This window comes from Neofelis nebulosa, chromosome 5 (assembly GCF_028018385.1).
Source record: "Neofelis nebulosa isolate mNeoNeb1 chromosome 5, mNeoNeb1.pri, whole genome shotgun sequence".
Taxonomy (NCBI): Eukaryota; Metazoa; Chordata; class Mammalia; order Carnivora; family Felidae; genus Neofelis; species Neofelis nebulosa.
Window position 1 is genome coordinate 41,183,128 of NC_080786.1, and position 17,397 is coordinate 41,200,524.

Consider the following 17,397-nt stretch of genomic DNA (forward strand, 5'->3'; position numbering starts at 1 on the left):
TTTCTAGCTCCTCCACTAGCTGGCTGGGCAGACTTGCTTAACATATTTAACCTCTCTGTTTCCTTGTCTAGAGACTGAAAATAAAAAGAACCAATTCATAGGTTATTGAAAGGAATAAATAAGATACTACATGCAAGGTATTTACCACAATGCCTCACACAGTATAAGCACTCATATATAGTAGTTACTATCATACGAATTAATTACTCATATATAGTAGTTACTATCATCTGAATACTATCATCATCATCTAATATGGTAGTTAATATTTTATTAAGGGCTCACTGCAATGCTGTCTTCTTTAAAGTATCTTCACCAATTTTGCCTGTTGAAAGTAATTTCTCCTTTTCCTTTTCTTAGTACTTTACACCCTGAATTACTTCTTCCATTCACTTTTGTTAAAGATAATTGCACCTGTATCGTTAATGTCCACTAAACTGTGGGCTCCTTGAGGGCAGAGACTATTTCTCATTTATTTCCATTCATTCATTATTCATCATTTATTCATTCATTTGACAAGCATACATTATAACCATCTGTTATATACCAAGCATTATGCTAGCCACTGGAAATACAGCAAAGAACAAGAAAGTCATAGTCTGGTCCTTGCTATCAAGTTTGGTAGTAGAGATAGAGAAACAGGTGATTACTGACCAGCCTATAAAAGGAGTAGGCATAGGGATTTATTAGGAAAACAGAAAACAAAAAAACATACATTCCCATGTTTCTGGCTTCAGCTTGACTTAGGTTTTCTTCTGGTCCTACTATTTTTATAGTACTGATTTCATGTTTAGCTTTATCAAAAAATACCTTGATGTCCTTTTCATGATAAACTTCCTGTAACATATTTTAAAAGTCAAAAATTAGTGCCAAAATGACAATAGGATGACTGAAGTGTTCATACACAGGGATGGCATCCCATTCAAAGTTGTCAATTCCACAATTCACATTATTTCCTCAATTAGAGATGAAATGATAACCTATATTAAACAAATTCAATTTCAATATCACATGAAAAATCTAAAGTAGATACATAGCAATATTTTTTTCAATAGAAGATATTTCAAAATTCTTCTGATGTCCACTCCTAGACAGGTCCTCGAATCAATATTTAAATCCTGGCTGCTATAAAATGCTCTAACTTAAAGGAAAATGGTTTGTGGCCTGAGAATCTTAGACATGTGCTTTAAAATATCCATAAAAATGCCTACTAAACGTAATAGATATTAATCTAAGTTATAAATACAATCATATTTTATAAAATAAATATTATAATACTCTTTAAAGCCAGAGAGAAAAATTAATGGTCACATATGAAATTGTGTTTTTACAAAAAGAAGGTAAAGTTTAACAAAATTTTATCAATAAGGAAATATAATGGGAAAATTATCAACATATAAGTCATCAAATTAGTGTGATTCAACTGTGCTAATATTTAGATAAGATTATCTAACATAGATAATCCAACATTAGAGCATTTCAGAGCTTTTTATGTATCAAGTCTCACTAAGTATTTTTGAAAGCTTTCCACAGCTTGTTAAAACTACTTATAAAGCATAAAAGCTACACAGAGTTCATTTTATATATAAAAAAGGGGGGGAGGCAAAATCCTCTGCCATTAAGAAGGTCCTACAAAAGGAAGAAGACCTAAATAAAAGACACAATACATAAAAACAAAACACTTTAATGTATATAAATACATTACAAAGCATTTTTTTTTTTATTTTAGCATTTATTTATTTTTGAGACAGAGAGAGACAGAGCATGAACGGGGGAGGGGCAGAGAGAGAGGGAGACACAGAATCGGAAGCAGGCTCCAGGCTCTGAGCCATCAGCCCAGAGCCCGACGCGGGGCTCGAACTCATGGACCGCGAGATCGTGACCTGAGCTGAAGTCGGACGCTTAACCGACTGAGCCACCCAGGCGCCCCAACATTACAAAGCATTTTACAGAGCAAATGCTCAACGATTTACCCTTCTAAACTTTTTTTAGCTATGAAACTTTTTCTATGAATTTAAAATATTCCCTGGAAAAGGCAAATGATAAACTGACATGAACGTTAGGAAGAAAGAACAATATTAAACCAAAAGCATTAGGACAATAGGGAGAAAACAGTATACTTCACACCTATTGCATTTTTCTAGAATATGTTAAGTGTCAATTGTTTTAACAGGAAAGAGACAAATATATCGGAAAATTCTGAGAAAAGGGTCTTTAAGTTTAGATTACATGTGGGAGGGTTGGGGAGGTTCTGTATATTTTTGGAGGAAATGACAGTATCAAAATCCTTTGGGGAGAGCATGCTATTGTGTGATTATCAAAACAATACTATATCTGGAAGCGATTTCAAGTTCTGATGCTATGGTATTAGCTTAAGTTGCAAACAATTTAATGACCAGTTCCATAAAAGAAAATTCCATAAAACCCAAAGGCAAGGAATACAAGGACCTTTGACATTTCTTCACATATATATTAAGTTGAGCCATATGAAATGAGCTGATATTCAACCATTTTTGATCTACAAAACTGAGTTTCACGTGGCTCATTCCAATATTATGATAGTTTCCAGATTCTAAAATCCTTAGGTACGACATAAGCAGGACAGTAATTACTCCAAAAATTCCCCACTAAATTTATATAAGTAAATAATAACACATATTTCCAAAGAAGATAAAAAATAATTTTCATATAAAATATTCATTGCTCAAATACTTACTTTATTATGAATAAAGAGTTTAAGTGCTTCTTTTGGGTAATCCAGTGTCAACAATATGTCCAGAAATCGAGGTAGGAAAGGGGTTGGTTGTTCAATAAAAATGCCTATTGTTACATTTGGATGGACCTTTGTTTTAAGGCAAACATGAAAACAAATTATTATTATTTTAGATTTATTCTTAATTTTATTTATTCTTAATTCTTAATCTTTTTTTTTTAAATTTTTTCAACGTTTTTTATTTATTTTTGGGACAGAGAGAGACAGAGCATGAACGGGGGAGGGGCAGAGAGAGAGGGAGACACAGAATCGGAAACAGGCTCCAGGCTCCGAGCCATCAGCCCAGAGCCTGACGCGGGGCTCGAACTCACGGACCGCGAGATCGTGACCTGGCTGAAGTCGGACGCTTAACCGACTGCGCCACCCAGGCGCCCCTCTTAATTCTTAATCTTAATCAATATTAATCTTAATTCTTAATCAATACAACATAAAATATACCGGCAATATCATTTCAATATAATCTGCTAAATCTGAATTGACTCATGGCAATTCGCTAACATGTAAAATACAATCTTAAGGCCTCCATCAAAGTGATTTTACTCAATAACATATTGGCATTACGACTTAGGTTTGAAGAGGAAACTCACTATCCTATTTATTACATGGATGTAATAAAGGATATTGCTTACTCTATTATTCAGTGCTTCCTTTATGATAGTCTTTAAAGAAATGTCCTTCAGTTCTGAATCTATTTTGACATCTTCATGTAAGAAGCCATAATGCTAATTGTGTTTCTCTTTTGGTTTCCATGGCTTGGAAGTCCCGCATTTAATTTGTAGCTCAAATAAAGCAACCATGGAGTTCTTGAGCCTTTATTTCTATCCTTGAATATTTCCTTTAATCTCATTTTATGGACAGTACTTTATTTTGCTTCATTATTATACACGAGAAAACTATAGTTTACCTTGTTCTATTTTTATAGATTTTCAAAAACCTGTTTGGGTATGTATTATAGGATAGTTTATCTTTCATTCATTGCATGAAAACTTTCGAAATACTCTTTATATTGGTCAGTCCTTGTGATAAGCAACATTGAGGACAAAGAGTGAAATTTCCTGTCTTGAAAAATTTACAAATGGTTGGGGAAGACAGAAACATAAGTTAATGGCCATGTAATAGTGTTATTACCAAAACTATATGAAAGATTTCTTTATAATGCCTTTTTTAAACATGTCTTGAGGCAGCTGGATGGCTCAGTCAGTTGGGCGTCCGACTTCTGCTCAGGTCGTGATCTCACAGCTTGTGAGTTCAATCCCCACATCAGGCTCTCTGCTGAATGCTTGGAGCCTGGAGCTTGCTTTGGATTCTGTCTCCCTCTCTGTCTGCCCCTCCCCTGCTTGTGCTCTGTCTCTCTCTCTCTCTCTCTCTCTCTCTCTCTCTCTCTCAAAATATAAATAAACATTTGAAAAAATTAAGAAAATTAAAAATAAACATGTCTTAAAACCTGAATTTAAGGATTAAAATTTTTTAGAAATATCATATATGTTAAGTGCTGAATGAGGCACCTCTTTTCCCATCTTTTCACACATGATGCCTCATATATTTCTGTTATCTGGATTATAAGTTAATATTTGTTTGCACTGAAGCATACCTTGTACACTGTTCTACTTCTTTATAAATTCATTCACTCACCCAAATATTTATTATTGAATAAAAAAAATCCAAACAACTAAAGACAAAATATCTACCCTCTGGGAGTTCTCAATTTAATAGAGGAAATAAGTGAAAAGTAGATCACAACTCTCCCTTATCAAATGATATAATACATTTCATTTACATTTCATAATAACCTTAGAAGTTATTTATTATTCCAAATTTACACATGAGGAAAATGGGATTTAGAGAAGTTGAGCAACTCAGAACACATAATTAACAGGTAAAGACCTGGGTTTCAACATGCTACAATTTCATTATCCATCTAAGTTGGCTTTATATACTAATGATAATACAACAGTTAACACTGATTGAAGGCTTAGCGCTGCATATGTATATACAATTTATAAATATACATATCATTTATATATGTATAAAGTTTCATTTAACCCTCCCTTTCTTTATATAGAAAGAAACTTACCTATGGCCCACATCCAAGAATATGGTAGGCCTGAGATCTTAACTACCCATATAATTTTAATTTTTATATCCTTATTGCATAGTAACTAGTATGTAAAACATATAAAAAATCTGTCTAGCAAAATATAATAGCTTTCCTTTCTAACATATTTTATCAGTCTGTCAGACAAAAGAGCTTAAGAAACAAGTGATTTACTCCTATATGCAAAAACTAATAGTGATAAGATAAAAAATTTTAAAGTAAATATTTTTCTATCTTTGCACCAGAAAGTTTATGTAAAAGGAGACCGAACAGATAAAAAGCATTAACCCTCCCTCCAAAGGACAACACTACTTTCTGCAGAAAAGATCAGGTTGAATTTTTAAACATCATGATGCAGCTTCATTCAAAAATATTCTGGCATTCTTTCCGGATAGGAAACATTCAGTTTGTTATTTGAGAGACCGGCCAAAAAGTCTTATTTTCAAGGAAAGTAAGGCTCTATTCAGAAGCTCCTATATATGCACAAGTTACTCTTTGTCCTCCTTTCAGACAGTGATAAGCATAGAAAGTATTTAAATTCAGGAGCTTTGGTTCTATACAGTGAGAGTATTTTATATTTGCATGGATCCAGGAGTTGCCAGAACTACATTACTGGGAATTTTATTTTTGCTTATATTGGTTCTACTTATCTGGCATGCTGTAGAGACTCAGTAAACCTATGATGAATGAAGGAAAGAATCAGCCTTAATGACAAAATCATCCCTAGAATCCAACTGCTCATATATGTAATAACAGTTTTCTAAGTTACAAGAGCAATTTTTTGGAAGAAATACGTTACTATAGAATACACTAGAACTGCTCTGCTGGATGACAGAAGAAGAATGCATGCAAATGCTCTACAGATAAATATTATTTCTAATTGCTCCTTTACCCTCAAACTAGTTATAATTCTCTATGAAATATGCCTATAAGTAGCACTGTGTCTGGCATATAATGTGTATATGACATCTAGGCAAAATTGCAGTGGTCAAGAATACAGGGTCTAGGGCCGGGCTGCCTAAATTCAAATCCCACCTTCAACGCCTAAAAAAACTGTGTGCCCTTAAGCAAGTTACTTAATCTGTGTGTCCCTCAGTTTTTCATTTGTAAAACTGTGTCAACAGCACTACCTACTTAAGAGATTTTGTGAAGTTTAGTTGGAGTATTTTATGTAAAATACTTAAAACAATTCTTAGTTATATAATCATATATTATTTTTTAACTCATCAAATTTAAAAATCAAGCACAGATAATATTAGTCAATACAAATGCTGAAGCATTTTTTTCCTCGATGCTTTGACTAAGTTGGCAGACTAAAAACAAGGGCAGCCAATCATAATAAGATTAATATTAAATATTAACAACCAAGCTCCTTTTATTGGGATCAATTACTAGCCAGTTTTACTCTCAAAAACAGTTCAGAAATACAAAACTCTAGCAATTTTCTGTGTCATCCTGTTTTAGCCACATAAATGCATTATCTACCATATATCAAAACCATAAGCTAATGTTCTTTCAACAAATCACTGCACTTCCTGACACTGTACTTTTTATTTCTACATTTCACACATTTCCACTCACATCTACTGTAGACAAGTCAATTGTATCCAAGTCACAAAGAGTGCAGCCATTATCCTGTGTCCATGCATTAGGTACATAGTTTCCAAAATAATTCAGGAGAATCTAGTAAATGAAGGAAAACTGTATTAAAGAAAGTAAGCCTCTCCCATCAATGTGCTTTCATTCTATAAACATCTAACTTCAAAGCAGGTTTTCTGCATTAGGTATATTCTTTAATAGTTCTACTAATATGTAAGACCTAGAGGTTTATACTGAACTAAATTCGTTCCAGACAATGAGTCATAAAACCAGGGCAAACTTTGTCTAGAAATGCCAAAAACTGCATTATAAATCATAAAGGTCATTGTATTTCATTATGTAAGAAACAATACCAGATGAGACACAATTAAAGAAATATGTAAATAATGAAACACAGAGATTTAATTGAGCTAATGAGACTTACCAAAAACAACACTAATGAGAACAGTCACATGAATAGTAATTTAGTAATAAGACATATATGTTTAGGGGCGCCTGGGTGGCTCAGTCAGTTAAGCGTCTGACTTCAGCTCAGGTCACGATCTCACGTTCCATGAGTTCGAGCCCCGCGTCGGGCTTTGGGCTGATGGCTCGGAGCCTGGAGCCTGCTTCCGATTCTGTGTCTCCCTCTCTCTCTGCCCCTCCCCCATTCATGCTCTGTCTCTCTCTGTCTCAAAAATAAATAAACGTTAAAAAAAAAAAAAAAAAGATAATATATGTTTAAAGGCCCAGGGCAGACACCTATGGTGAATGGGGCAGTGCCAGACGATCGCCACTCAAAACAAGTTTTATATATACTTTATCACCAAAAAGCACTAACCTCTTCCAGGAAACCATGCTACCTACCATAAACTAAGCTTCTGGGCAGTGGTTCGGGGGGCACTGACTTCAGGAAAAGAAAGTCTGCAGTTTAAAACAGATCTACAACAAGGCCCTAATTACTGCCACCCCACAATTATTAACAGTAAACCGAAGTACACTACTGCTTTTCTCCCCCCACCCCCCGCCCCCGCCCTCTGCTACCCCTTTTAGGTCACTCAGGGCATCTCCTTTTTAACTTTTCTCCCTCTGCCCTTAGACATCATTGGAGATCATTTCACCTGTAAAATCTAAGTCCCTTTGTGTGTTTTGACTGAAAAAGAAAGTGAGGGAAGGTAGATGGAGGAGAGACATAAATACACTAAAATATGCTCTGAGCCCTCAAACAAGTCTTGAGTATCCCCAGAATGTAAACATTTTCAGGAAACTTGTGCGGATTTACTTATAGGTAAGATGAACTCAAAAGGGAAATGTGTCAATACATTAAGCATGATGGCCAAAAATGTACAGAAGTGCCTACTGGATTTTTCTAGCTTCCTAAGTCCCTGAAAGATCTTATGGTGCAGAATAGATGAGGTAATTAGTACCATTTTACCAGATTCCTCTCAAATATATGGGATGCCATCTAAATATCTCTATTGTACTAAAACAAATGTTGTTGAAATGAGACAGTATTAATTGCAATGGGAAAATCTTTGTACTATGCAGATATTGTAGATATAGTTACATTCAATTTGTAGACTGCAATCATAAGACATAGAGAGTAATTCACTCACATCTCTTTTGAACTACATGATAATTCAGGAAACAAATTACAAGGCAGGAAACATGTACTTATGAAATTCATTAATGACATTTCAAGAGTCAATGTGGTCATTTTAAGGTGCCTCTAGCGCAAAAAAAAAAAATTACTGTTGTCAAATTACAAATGCAAACATTAAACATTCATATTCCATACAATAATATGGTTTTGAAGGAAGAAAACAGATTCATGTGAAATTGGATCCTGTCCTAAATATTATTTCTAAAAGAAATTTTAAGAAATTTAAGGCTAGAGAAAAATATAACTTATTTAAAATGTCCTGGAAAAGAGTTTTTCTTTAAAGGGAGAAAAAAAATCCCCCATAGTTGGCCATATCTAAAAGCCCCATCTCTGTGTAAAGGCTGGCACTTTCCTCATCTCAGAAATCTCATAAAAATTAAATATTTATTTCATGAATTATTGATCAGTCTATTAGAATCCTTATGTGAATATGAAAATGATCAATATCTTTTCAAAGGTTAGAGCATAAAAGGTATTACTTTTAGTTTTCAGAATTAAAACTTTATTTTGTAACCTTTCCACGTTCTACTCCTTACCTCAATTTAATTTTCATAGATAATTAAGATATTTTAAAAACATTACTTTTGACTGGAAACCTTTCTCTTTTGGATCGCTCACTACACAGGCAGAAGTTATCCATCGCCAACCCCCACCTTCCATTTACATCTGTTTTCTTCATTAAAATCTGCAGACATTTATGCTGGCAGCTTTGGAAAGTGCAGAAAACTGTTTATGTAGTTAGGCTGTTCCAGGCAGTCCCCAGCTACTAGGTGCTAGTACTTTCCTGATCCTTCTTTCACAATATCAAAATGTTTCCAGAGATGATGTCATTTCATTGGCAGAGAAACTTTTCCAACCAAATCTTTTCTTTCTTTCTTTCATTTTCCCAAATCATCCAATTATTCAAGGTCATAGTGACCCAAGCATTTGTGTTTTTATGTACAGAATTAACATCCCTATTTTTATTGTGAATCAAATTAGTTTCAGAAATGTTTGTTTTCACGTGCACATCAGGTGATCTGATCTTTTGTTCAATTTTAGCTTGTATAAAACTACCACCAATTTCATGATTACCTTAACAGGTATATTATCTGATATGTAAAAGAAAAGGTTAGGTGTTAAAGTAAGCATCTTTTAATGTGTTATGAACAATAAATGAGCTTCAAAAATAAAAAGTAAAGCTTCAAGCCAGAAATCATAGTTTCTGTCTAAAAATTTATTAATATTAGATTGTGTGTATCTAGCCAAGTGAGAAAATAATTATGTAGAATACAGAAATATATTGTAAATAAAATGCTACTTAAGAAACACAAAATTATTTACATATCATTATGAAAATAAATGAAAAGTATAAATGCTCACAGATATAGACTAAAAAGACAAAAAAACCTGAAAGCAATCATGAATAAAACAGTATCAAGAGGTAGTGAGATTATAATTGATTTTTTAAGCTACTTATAATTTTTTTTTAGTGTTTATTTATTTTTGAGAGAGAGAGAGAGAGAAGAGTCCAAGCTGGGGAGGGGCAAAGAGAGAGGGAGACACAGAATCTGAAGTAGGCTCCAGGCTCTGAGCTGTCAGCACAGAGCCCAACATGGGGCTCGAACTCACGAACCATGAGATCACGACCTGAGCTGAAGTCAGATGCTTAACCAACTGAGCCACCCAGGCGCCCCTAAACTACTTATAATTTAAAAATTACTCTTACTAACAGCATGAGATTTAAAGAAATTAACTTTAATAACTTTGGTCTGTAAACACATTAAAAATAACTTATCATTTCCAGATTATGCATATATTTTTAAATGAAAAAAATGGCTTAAATATTATCAGTTAGGTCATTGTTATGGTTCAAAGCCACTGGCAGTATAATCACCCCTTAACTAAATAAACTAGTAAGTAAAATAAACTTATAAAAATTCATAGGGGCGCCTGGGTGGCGCAGTCGGTTAAGCGTCCGACTTCAGCCAGGTCACGATCTCGCGGTCCGTGAGTTCGAGCCCCGCGTCAGGCTCTGGGCTGATGGCTTGAGCCTGGAGCCTGTTTCCGATTCTGTGTCTCCCTCTCTCTCTGCCCCTCCCCTGTTCATGCTCTGTCTCTCTCTGTCCAAAAATAAATAAAAAACGTTGAAAAAAAAAAAAAATTAAAAAAAAAAATTCATAGAAAATATCCTTTTGCCTTTAATGATGGTTTAAAAAAAAAAGTTTCTATCTAGAGAATAATCTGCTTTCTTTCCCATTAGCCTGGACACAGGGGAAAATGTAATACATTCATGTGCCTTTAACTTTAACATAATATTATTAAATTAGATATTAGCACTAAATAAATGCTTATTTACATAATCTTTTCTCAAATGTTTATGTTATCACAAGTTTAATTTTTATAATAAAAAACTTGCTTCATTCTTTGTTGTCAAATAGAATCACAGGAAGGTAGACCAGATAGGATCATGTCAGAGAAAATATAATAGGAGCATCACACTGCTTGAAATTCCAGAAACTGTGACAGCCCAAACTGAGAATGTTTCTTAGAAGACCTAAAACAGGTCTTTCTAAACGGACTAAGGATTAGGGCTCCTTTTCTCATGAGAGGTCCTAAATTAATCACTCTGTAAAACTTTAGGCAGTATCATCCTGAGAATTCAGGAGAAACTGGTGATGACATCACAACCACTGAACATCAGGGCTTGCCCACAAAAGCTTAACGCTCAGGGCCATGCCCCCTCTTTAAAGACATTTACATTTGATTTAGAAAATTACCAAGAAGACACAGCACCCTATGTGGTTATAGGAGATGTCTGGTTGAACAAGCCCTTGTCTAAATGGCACCAAGGATATCAGACAGAGGGCTAAAATAGACACTGTGTGCATGCACACGTACAAACACGTACGCACACACACATGTATTGCAAAGGACGCTTCATAGACAAAAGATGTGCATTTATCTGCTTAAGGAAAAGTTACAGGGATCCACATCAGTTTTATGACTTTTTTTGCCCTGCCAAAAAATAATCTGCCTTACCACTCCCAAGAATAATGCTAGGTCATTAGATTGTTTATAAATTCCGACATTTACTGAAAGGTTAATATATGCTAGATACGTGCTGGAGCCTGCAGAAACAAAAAGTAAACAGGATAGGTGTGGTTTCTATAATTCCTAGGCTAAAGGCCCAGTAAGTAAGAGAGACAAAAAAAAAAAAGTAAATCCATACCTGTCTAGCGTGTGGTATTAGATATTGTGATGGACAAAGTTCCAAATACTATAGAAAGCATGCAGGAGATCTGAGAAGTAAAGACTAAGCTGATGTCTACAAGATGAAGAGGATTTAGTAGGTGGGTAGAGCAAGTGGGATTAGGGGCAAAGGATTCCAGGGTTCAAAGTTCAAAGGAATTCAGTACGTAGGAGTGGGGGGAGAGAAAGAGGGAGAGAATGAGTATGAGAAATGTTCGTGTAGATATCTGTAGTGTCAGGAGTGGGGAAGTAGATGGAAGAATGGACTGGTGATCACTAAACCAGGAGTGAAATTTTAAAAGAGTTTTACAAGGCAAGGTGAGAATTTGGCTCTTTACACCTAAGTCTACAGAGGGCATTATACAGGTGACTGATGTGACTGACTTTCTGCTTCAGCACAATGCCCTAGGTTCCAGGCTTCTGGTGGGTGGTTTGCTAGGGGTGGCAGGGTGCAGGTGGCCTGAACTAAGGAAGCGGTCACTGGCACTGAGAAAATTAGACAAACCACCACGTACAGGAATCAGAAAAAAACAGCTCTTGGGTTGGGAGTGGGAAGCACTTAGAGCCAAAACAAGACCCACGTTCCCATGAACCAGCTGGCCAAAAGAGGAGGCAGAGCTGAAGGTCTTGAGTTCAGGTCTTCATATGATACACAAAGCTACCAACTGGGTATTCAGACCTGGAGCTTGAGAAAGATACAGGAGCTAGAGCAAGGATTTGAAAATCATCAGCATCACAAGAGGATTGGCTGACATAGGAAGGAAGCAAATTAACCAAGAATTTGTGTAGAAACGAAAGGTGTCTCAGAGAGATACCTATGGAACACTTACTTCAAACAAGAAAGGAAAAAGATCGCTCCCACCGCCCTTGAGCTACCCCGCCCATACGATGTCTTAGTTTGTTTTTTTTTTAATGTGTATTTTAAAAAAAGAAAAAGAGAGAGATTTAAGAGGCCAGAAAATCAGTAGACAAACCAGCAGAGAATGGTGCAAAGGGAAAGAGTGTTTATTTCAAGTAGGACCAAACGGGATCAACATGGTCAAATGTTATCTCTGAGTCAAGTAAAATGAGGGCTAAAGAGGATGTCACAACAGACCTTGGCAGGAGCATTTCTTGGTGTGGTGGGAAGAGGAACAGAGGTGGCAGTAAGTTGCCTCTACTTTAAAGTGTGTGGCTGTGAAGGGGAGGAAAAAGGCAGGCGGGCTCGAAGGCAAAAGGATTGAGGAGGATGGTTTAGTTTGTGCTGCCTTGGCTTTGTTTTAAGATGGGAAAGGCTTGAGGGTCTTTACATTGCTAACGAGTAGGAGAGGATAGATCTGGGAAAGTGATACAAGACAGAGAAAGGAGTGCCCCCAGCCAGACTGCAGGAGGGCTCGAATGGGACAATACGCAAGTTGTAAAGATTAACTAGAGGGGAAGAGGAATCTTCTTCTTCCATTTTGAGGGTGAACAAGCTGCCAGTGTGAGCTTTCCCTTGCCCTGCTTCCCATGCATATAGCTTTTACTGGAATTCACACTACTCAATCCTCTGAAACAGCAGAGGACATCTCCCCATCCCCTCTTCCCACAGTGCACATCTGTTCATCTCTTTTCTAGGTACTTACAAACTAGGCATCTCGGTTTCTCAGAACACTGTTTCAAGAACACATCTGTATCTCAAACTTATCTAAACATTTTGCAGTCAATAACATTCTCAGCAAGCTCAATGATGTATACCTGAAAAGCATCTAAAATTTCATTAGTCGCAATGTGTCTTTCTCAACTATAACCCATCAACCTTGGTATTAAAATAAGTGCAAGAAGAAGCTTCCAGCCACACAGTGACACCTCAATATTTAACAGAGTTGTTAACTCAGAAAATGGTGCATTGGGGCGCCTGGGTGGCTCAGTCGGTTGAGCGTCCGACTTCGGCTCAGGTCATGATGTCACAGCTTGTGAGTTCGAGCCCCGCGTAGGGCTCTGTGCTGACAGCTCGGAGCCTGGAGCCTGCTTCTGCTTCTATGTCTCCCTCTCTCTCTGCCCCTAAGCCACTCACATTCTGTCTCTGTCTGTCTCAAAAATAAATAAACATTAAAAAAAAAATTAAAAAAAAAAGAAAGAAAATGGTGCATTAATGACCTCAGCATCTCCTATTCAGATAGGATATCCTGTATGAGGAAAATATGGCTCATTCTCAAGTTTGCTGTTATTCTTAAACAGTAATGTGTCAAAAATAGAACGAAAAAGTATCACTTTGCTCAAGAAAAATCATCATTTGATTAATCTGAAGGAAACCACATAATACACAGTGTAAAGATGAAGCCAGTAGATTGCTAGCACTAAAATAGAGACTCTTAAAGATACTAAAAAAGAGAAGTAGAAGGAGGAGAAGGTAAAGGAGGGAGGAGAAGATGACACCCTACATACTGCTCTGTAGTAAGGAAACAGGGAAAAGTCACTGTGACTCACCTTGGTGGGTCCATTTCCATTAAGTGCCACTGGTAATGTTTCATAAAATACATTCTTAGCTCTGGCTTTGCCATTTTCAAATTTTAAAACAACTTCATCTGGGTTAAAAAGGAAAAAAAAAACAGATTGTAGTCATTTAAAATGTGTGTGTATTCATATGCACATATACATGTCTACATCTATCTATACCTTCTTGTTGTTATAAAATTTCTCACGAATGCTATTCCATGTGCTACAACACTTTTAGAAATTTTGCCTACTTTAGGTCCGCAGAGCACCTCAATCACTCCAACCCGGCACCCGCAAACTGAGGTGCTAAGACGCTGACCGGGGTGTCTGGCCGGAGAAAAGTATCTTTGCCATCCTGCCTCCAAGGGCTCTTGATAGTAATGTGATCCCAGATGAACTAAATTATTATCTCAATTTATTCAACTATAAAAATGGGATCTTTGCCTGCCTTTCAAAGTTATTATGAAGATGATAACAATACAAATATGGCAAATAGAACACTGCCAGACATAAGCAAGGTTTCTGCAGTTGGCCATCATTGATAGTATTTCCAGTTCTTGAAAATCAGGCCTAATGCAAATACCAGGAATACACAAGTCAGATGGGAGCAGGAACAGCTGTTTTTTTGTTGCTGTTTCCAGTTCCTTTCCTCACATTTCCTAACCACTTCAAACTAAATGCTTTCCATTCTGAGAAACTTTTTAGTGCATGAACTGCCTTGAAGAGTTGTACTGAATTACAATGTATTTTTAATCTTTAAAGTATTAATGCATTAGTGAATTAGTGTATTTTTATTTTCAGTATATTGGTTAATTTAATGGATTAATGTATTTTTACCAAGAAATATGTCCATCTAGGAAAACACACACAGGCGCACACACACACACACACACACACACACACACACCCCACAGTATGTGTGCCTGGTTACCAATCACCATTTAAGCTAGGTAAAGTACTCCAATACTCTAATATTCCTCATTAATTCACAACACAGAGAACTTACATGGAAAACTGTGTAATAATAAGGTATCATTAAATTAAGAATATATCTCCAGATGGTGAGACACTAAATTCTAAATTACCTAAAGCTAGAAGCTTATCTTTTTTACACTAGTCTTAAGAAATGATTTTCAGTAAATGTATTTCACGATGTCAAACTAAGCTCAAGTCCATTGTTTTTTAAAAGTTGTAATATCTACACAGTAAACCTTAACCGCAGCCCCAAAATGGATATAATACAGGACAGACAGTTGAAAACACAGGTGTTCATTTGTACTCATGAACAATTCTGTATTTAGGAAGCATACCTACAGCTCCATTTAAAGTCTGGAAAATTTTGCATTTGTGATCCAATGTGATGTTAATAGCCTCCTAAAAATGAGAATAAAGATACTATTGAAAATGAGAACAAAAATAGCAAACAACACTATCGTGGTAATATAGTTTATTCTTTGGGGGAATTTAAGATCCTATTTGTAAATTATTCCAGCAATATTCTTCAGAAAGACAGAAAGACTATAGAGAGTTGACTGAATTAAAGGATAAAGGGTATGTTAAAGCATTCTTGCTATTCTCCTAGTATTTCCACTTCACTGCATTATGACTAATTCTGACAAGTGGGTTTTTAGCAGAAGTAAAATGAATCACTTCTAACCTGGAGCATGGAACTTCCAGTTTGAGATCCCAAGTGGCACACAAACTAGTAAGGTCTATGACGGCTGCTCCATCAGCCGGGGTCCCCAAGTGACTGCAATAGGCAGAAACCCTCTGCTGACCTATCATTGACATGTAGCAGGAGACATAGACCTCTGTTGGGTTAAGCTCTTGAGGTTGGGTAATTATTGTGGCATACTCCCCTACCTGTCAGCTACAATAGGCATGTAATCAATCAACATGATTACAAAGATTAATCCACTTTACAAACTTTATGATTCTCAGTGTACCAGCTTTTCAGCTACATTTCTCTGTCATAATAATATTCCTAAAATTATCTTTGTGTATTGCTATAGATTGAATGTTTGTGTCTCATCAAAATTTATATGAAGCCCTAACCCACAATGTGATGGTATTTGGAGACAGGGCCTTTGGCAAATAATTAGGGTTTAAACTGAGGTCATGAGAGCAGGGACCTCACAACAGAATTAGTGCCCATGTAAGAAGAGACACCAGCGTGTTTGTGCATGCTCTCTGTGTATGTGTGCGTGCCTCTGTGTCTCTCTCTCTTTGCTACGTGAGGACACAGCAAGGAGGTGGCTGCTGTCTACAACCCGGAAAGAGAGACTTTGCTAGAAACCGACCATGCTGTTGCCCTGATCTAGGGTACAGGGTATGTCAAAGCATTCATGCTTTTCTCCTAATATTTCCACTTCTCCACCATATGACTAATTCTGAGTTCCTCCAGAACTCTGAGAAAATACATTTCTGTTGTTTAAGCCACCCAGTCTAGAGTATTTTGTTATGACAAACCAAGCAAACAAGGACATGTGCTAACCAGATAAAATCTTACGCTGAGAGAAACTTAAACAGGATTTACACAACTAAAAACATTACAAACTCAGTAGTGAGATTTCAGGGAAAGCATCCTGAAGCACAGACAGCTAAGTAAGAGTCAAAGTACTTTCACAGTTACACAAAGGCAGACAGACATCATGCTGCACAGGCTAGCACTCATGCCAAGAGCAGGCTTCTCCTCCCGGATGAAAGAAGAAGTCCTCAGGCTTGCTATGTCAGGCACATAAGAGGGAAAGCAAAAAAGGGAGATGAATAAAAATAAACATTTTAAGCATAAAATGTTTCCTAAGTATTAAGTGTCTAATGAAAACATTTAGATAACTGAAATGTTTATCTAAGAAACAGAAACAGCTACAGTTGCAAACTCGCTGTAAAATATACTTAAAAAAAACTTGTTTCTGGGGTGCCTGGCTAGGCGTCCAACTTCAGCTCAGGTCATGATCTCACAGTCTGTGAGTTCAAGCCCCACATTGGGCTCCATGCTGACAGCTCAGGACCTGAAGCCTGCTTCAGATTCTGTGTCTCCCTGTCTGCCCCTCCTCTGCTCGTGCTCTCTCTCTCTCTCAAAAACAAATAAACATTTAAAAAATTAAAAAAAAAAGCTTGTTTCCAATAACAGCACCCACAAATTATATAAATTCAGTACATTTTAGAACGATTATGTTACCTACCGTGAATTTATGAAACATTAACTTACGTTATGTAAATATACTAACAATTTTCTAAAATTAGAGAACTTTGGTTTTGCTTTTCTCCAAAGCTTCATTTAAATCAATCTCAGGAATATTCTCTTTAGGGTCCACACCAGACAGCTATTGTTCCCTGCATTCCTCTTCCTTAATAATAGAAATCCGATTTTTTCATAGGACACTTACACTTGAAACAAAGGACAACATTTTCTTTGCATATTATGCATAGCCACATAAATATGTTCTGGTCAAAGAAAAGTAACAGAAAGTTTTTTCTAGAAAGATTATTTAAAAAGGGGTAATGTAACTCAGATGGCCCCTTATTTACCATTCTGTCTGTTAACTGCCTAGAACATGGATACAATGGCTGGAGTTCCAGTAGACATCTTAAATAAGG

The 17,397-nt window shown here is 36.2% G+C and overlaps 1 protein-coding gene across 2 annotated transcripts in view; it reads right to left on the reverse strand.

Moving 5' to 3' along the window:
- The window catches only part of PLOD2 (procollagen-lysine,2-oxoglutarate 5-dioxygenase 2), a 102,425-nt gene that overhangs the window by 22,130 nt on the left and 62,898 nt on the right, over positions 1-17,397 (reverse strand). For both annotated transcript variants that reach the window (XM_058730141.1, XM_058730140.1), the window contains exons 6-10: positions 15,108-15,171; positions 13,789-13,886; positions 6,450-6,551; positions 2,717-2,842; positions 716-837 (exon numbers count right to left, since the gene is read on the reverse strand). In XM_058730141.1, coding sequence (XP_058586124.1) covers positions 716-837; positions 2,717-2,842; positions 6,450-6,551; positions 13,789-13,886; positions 15,108-15,171 — 512 coding nt within the window. The remainder of the gene's footprint in view (positions 1-715; positions 838-2,716; positions 2,843-6,449; positions 6,552-13,788; positions 13,887-15,107; positions 15,172-17,397) is intronic.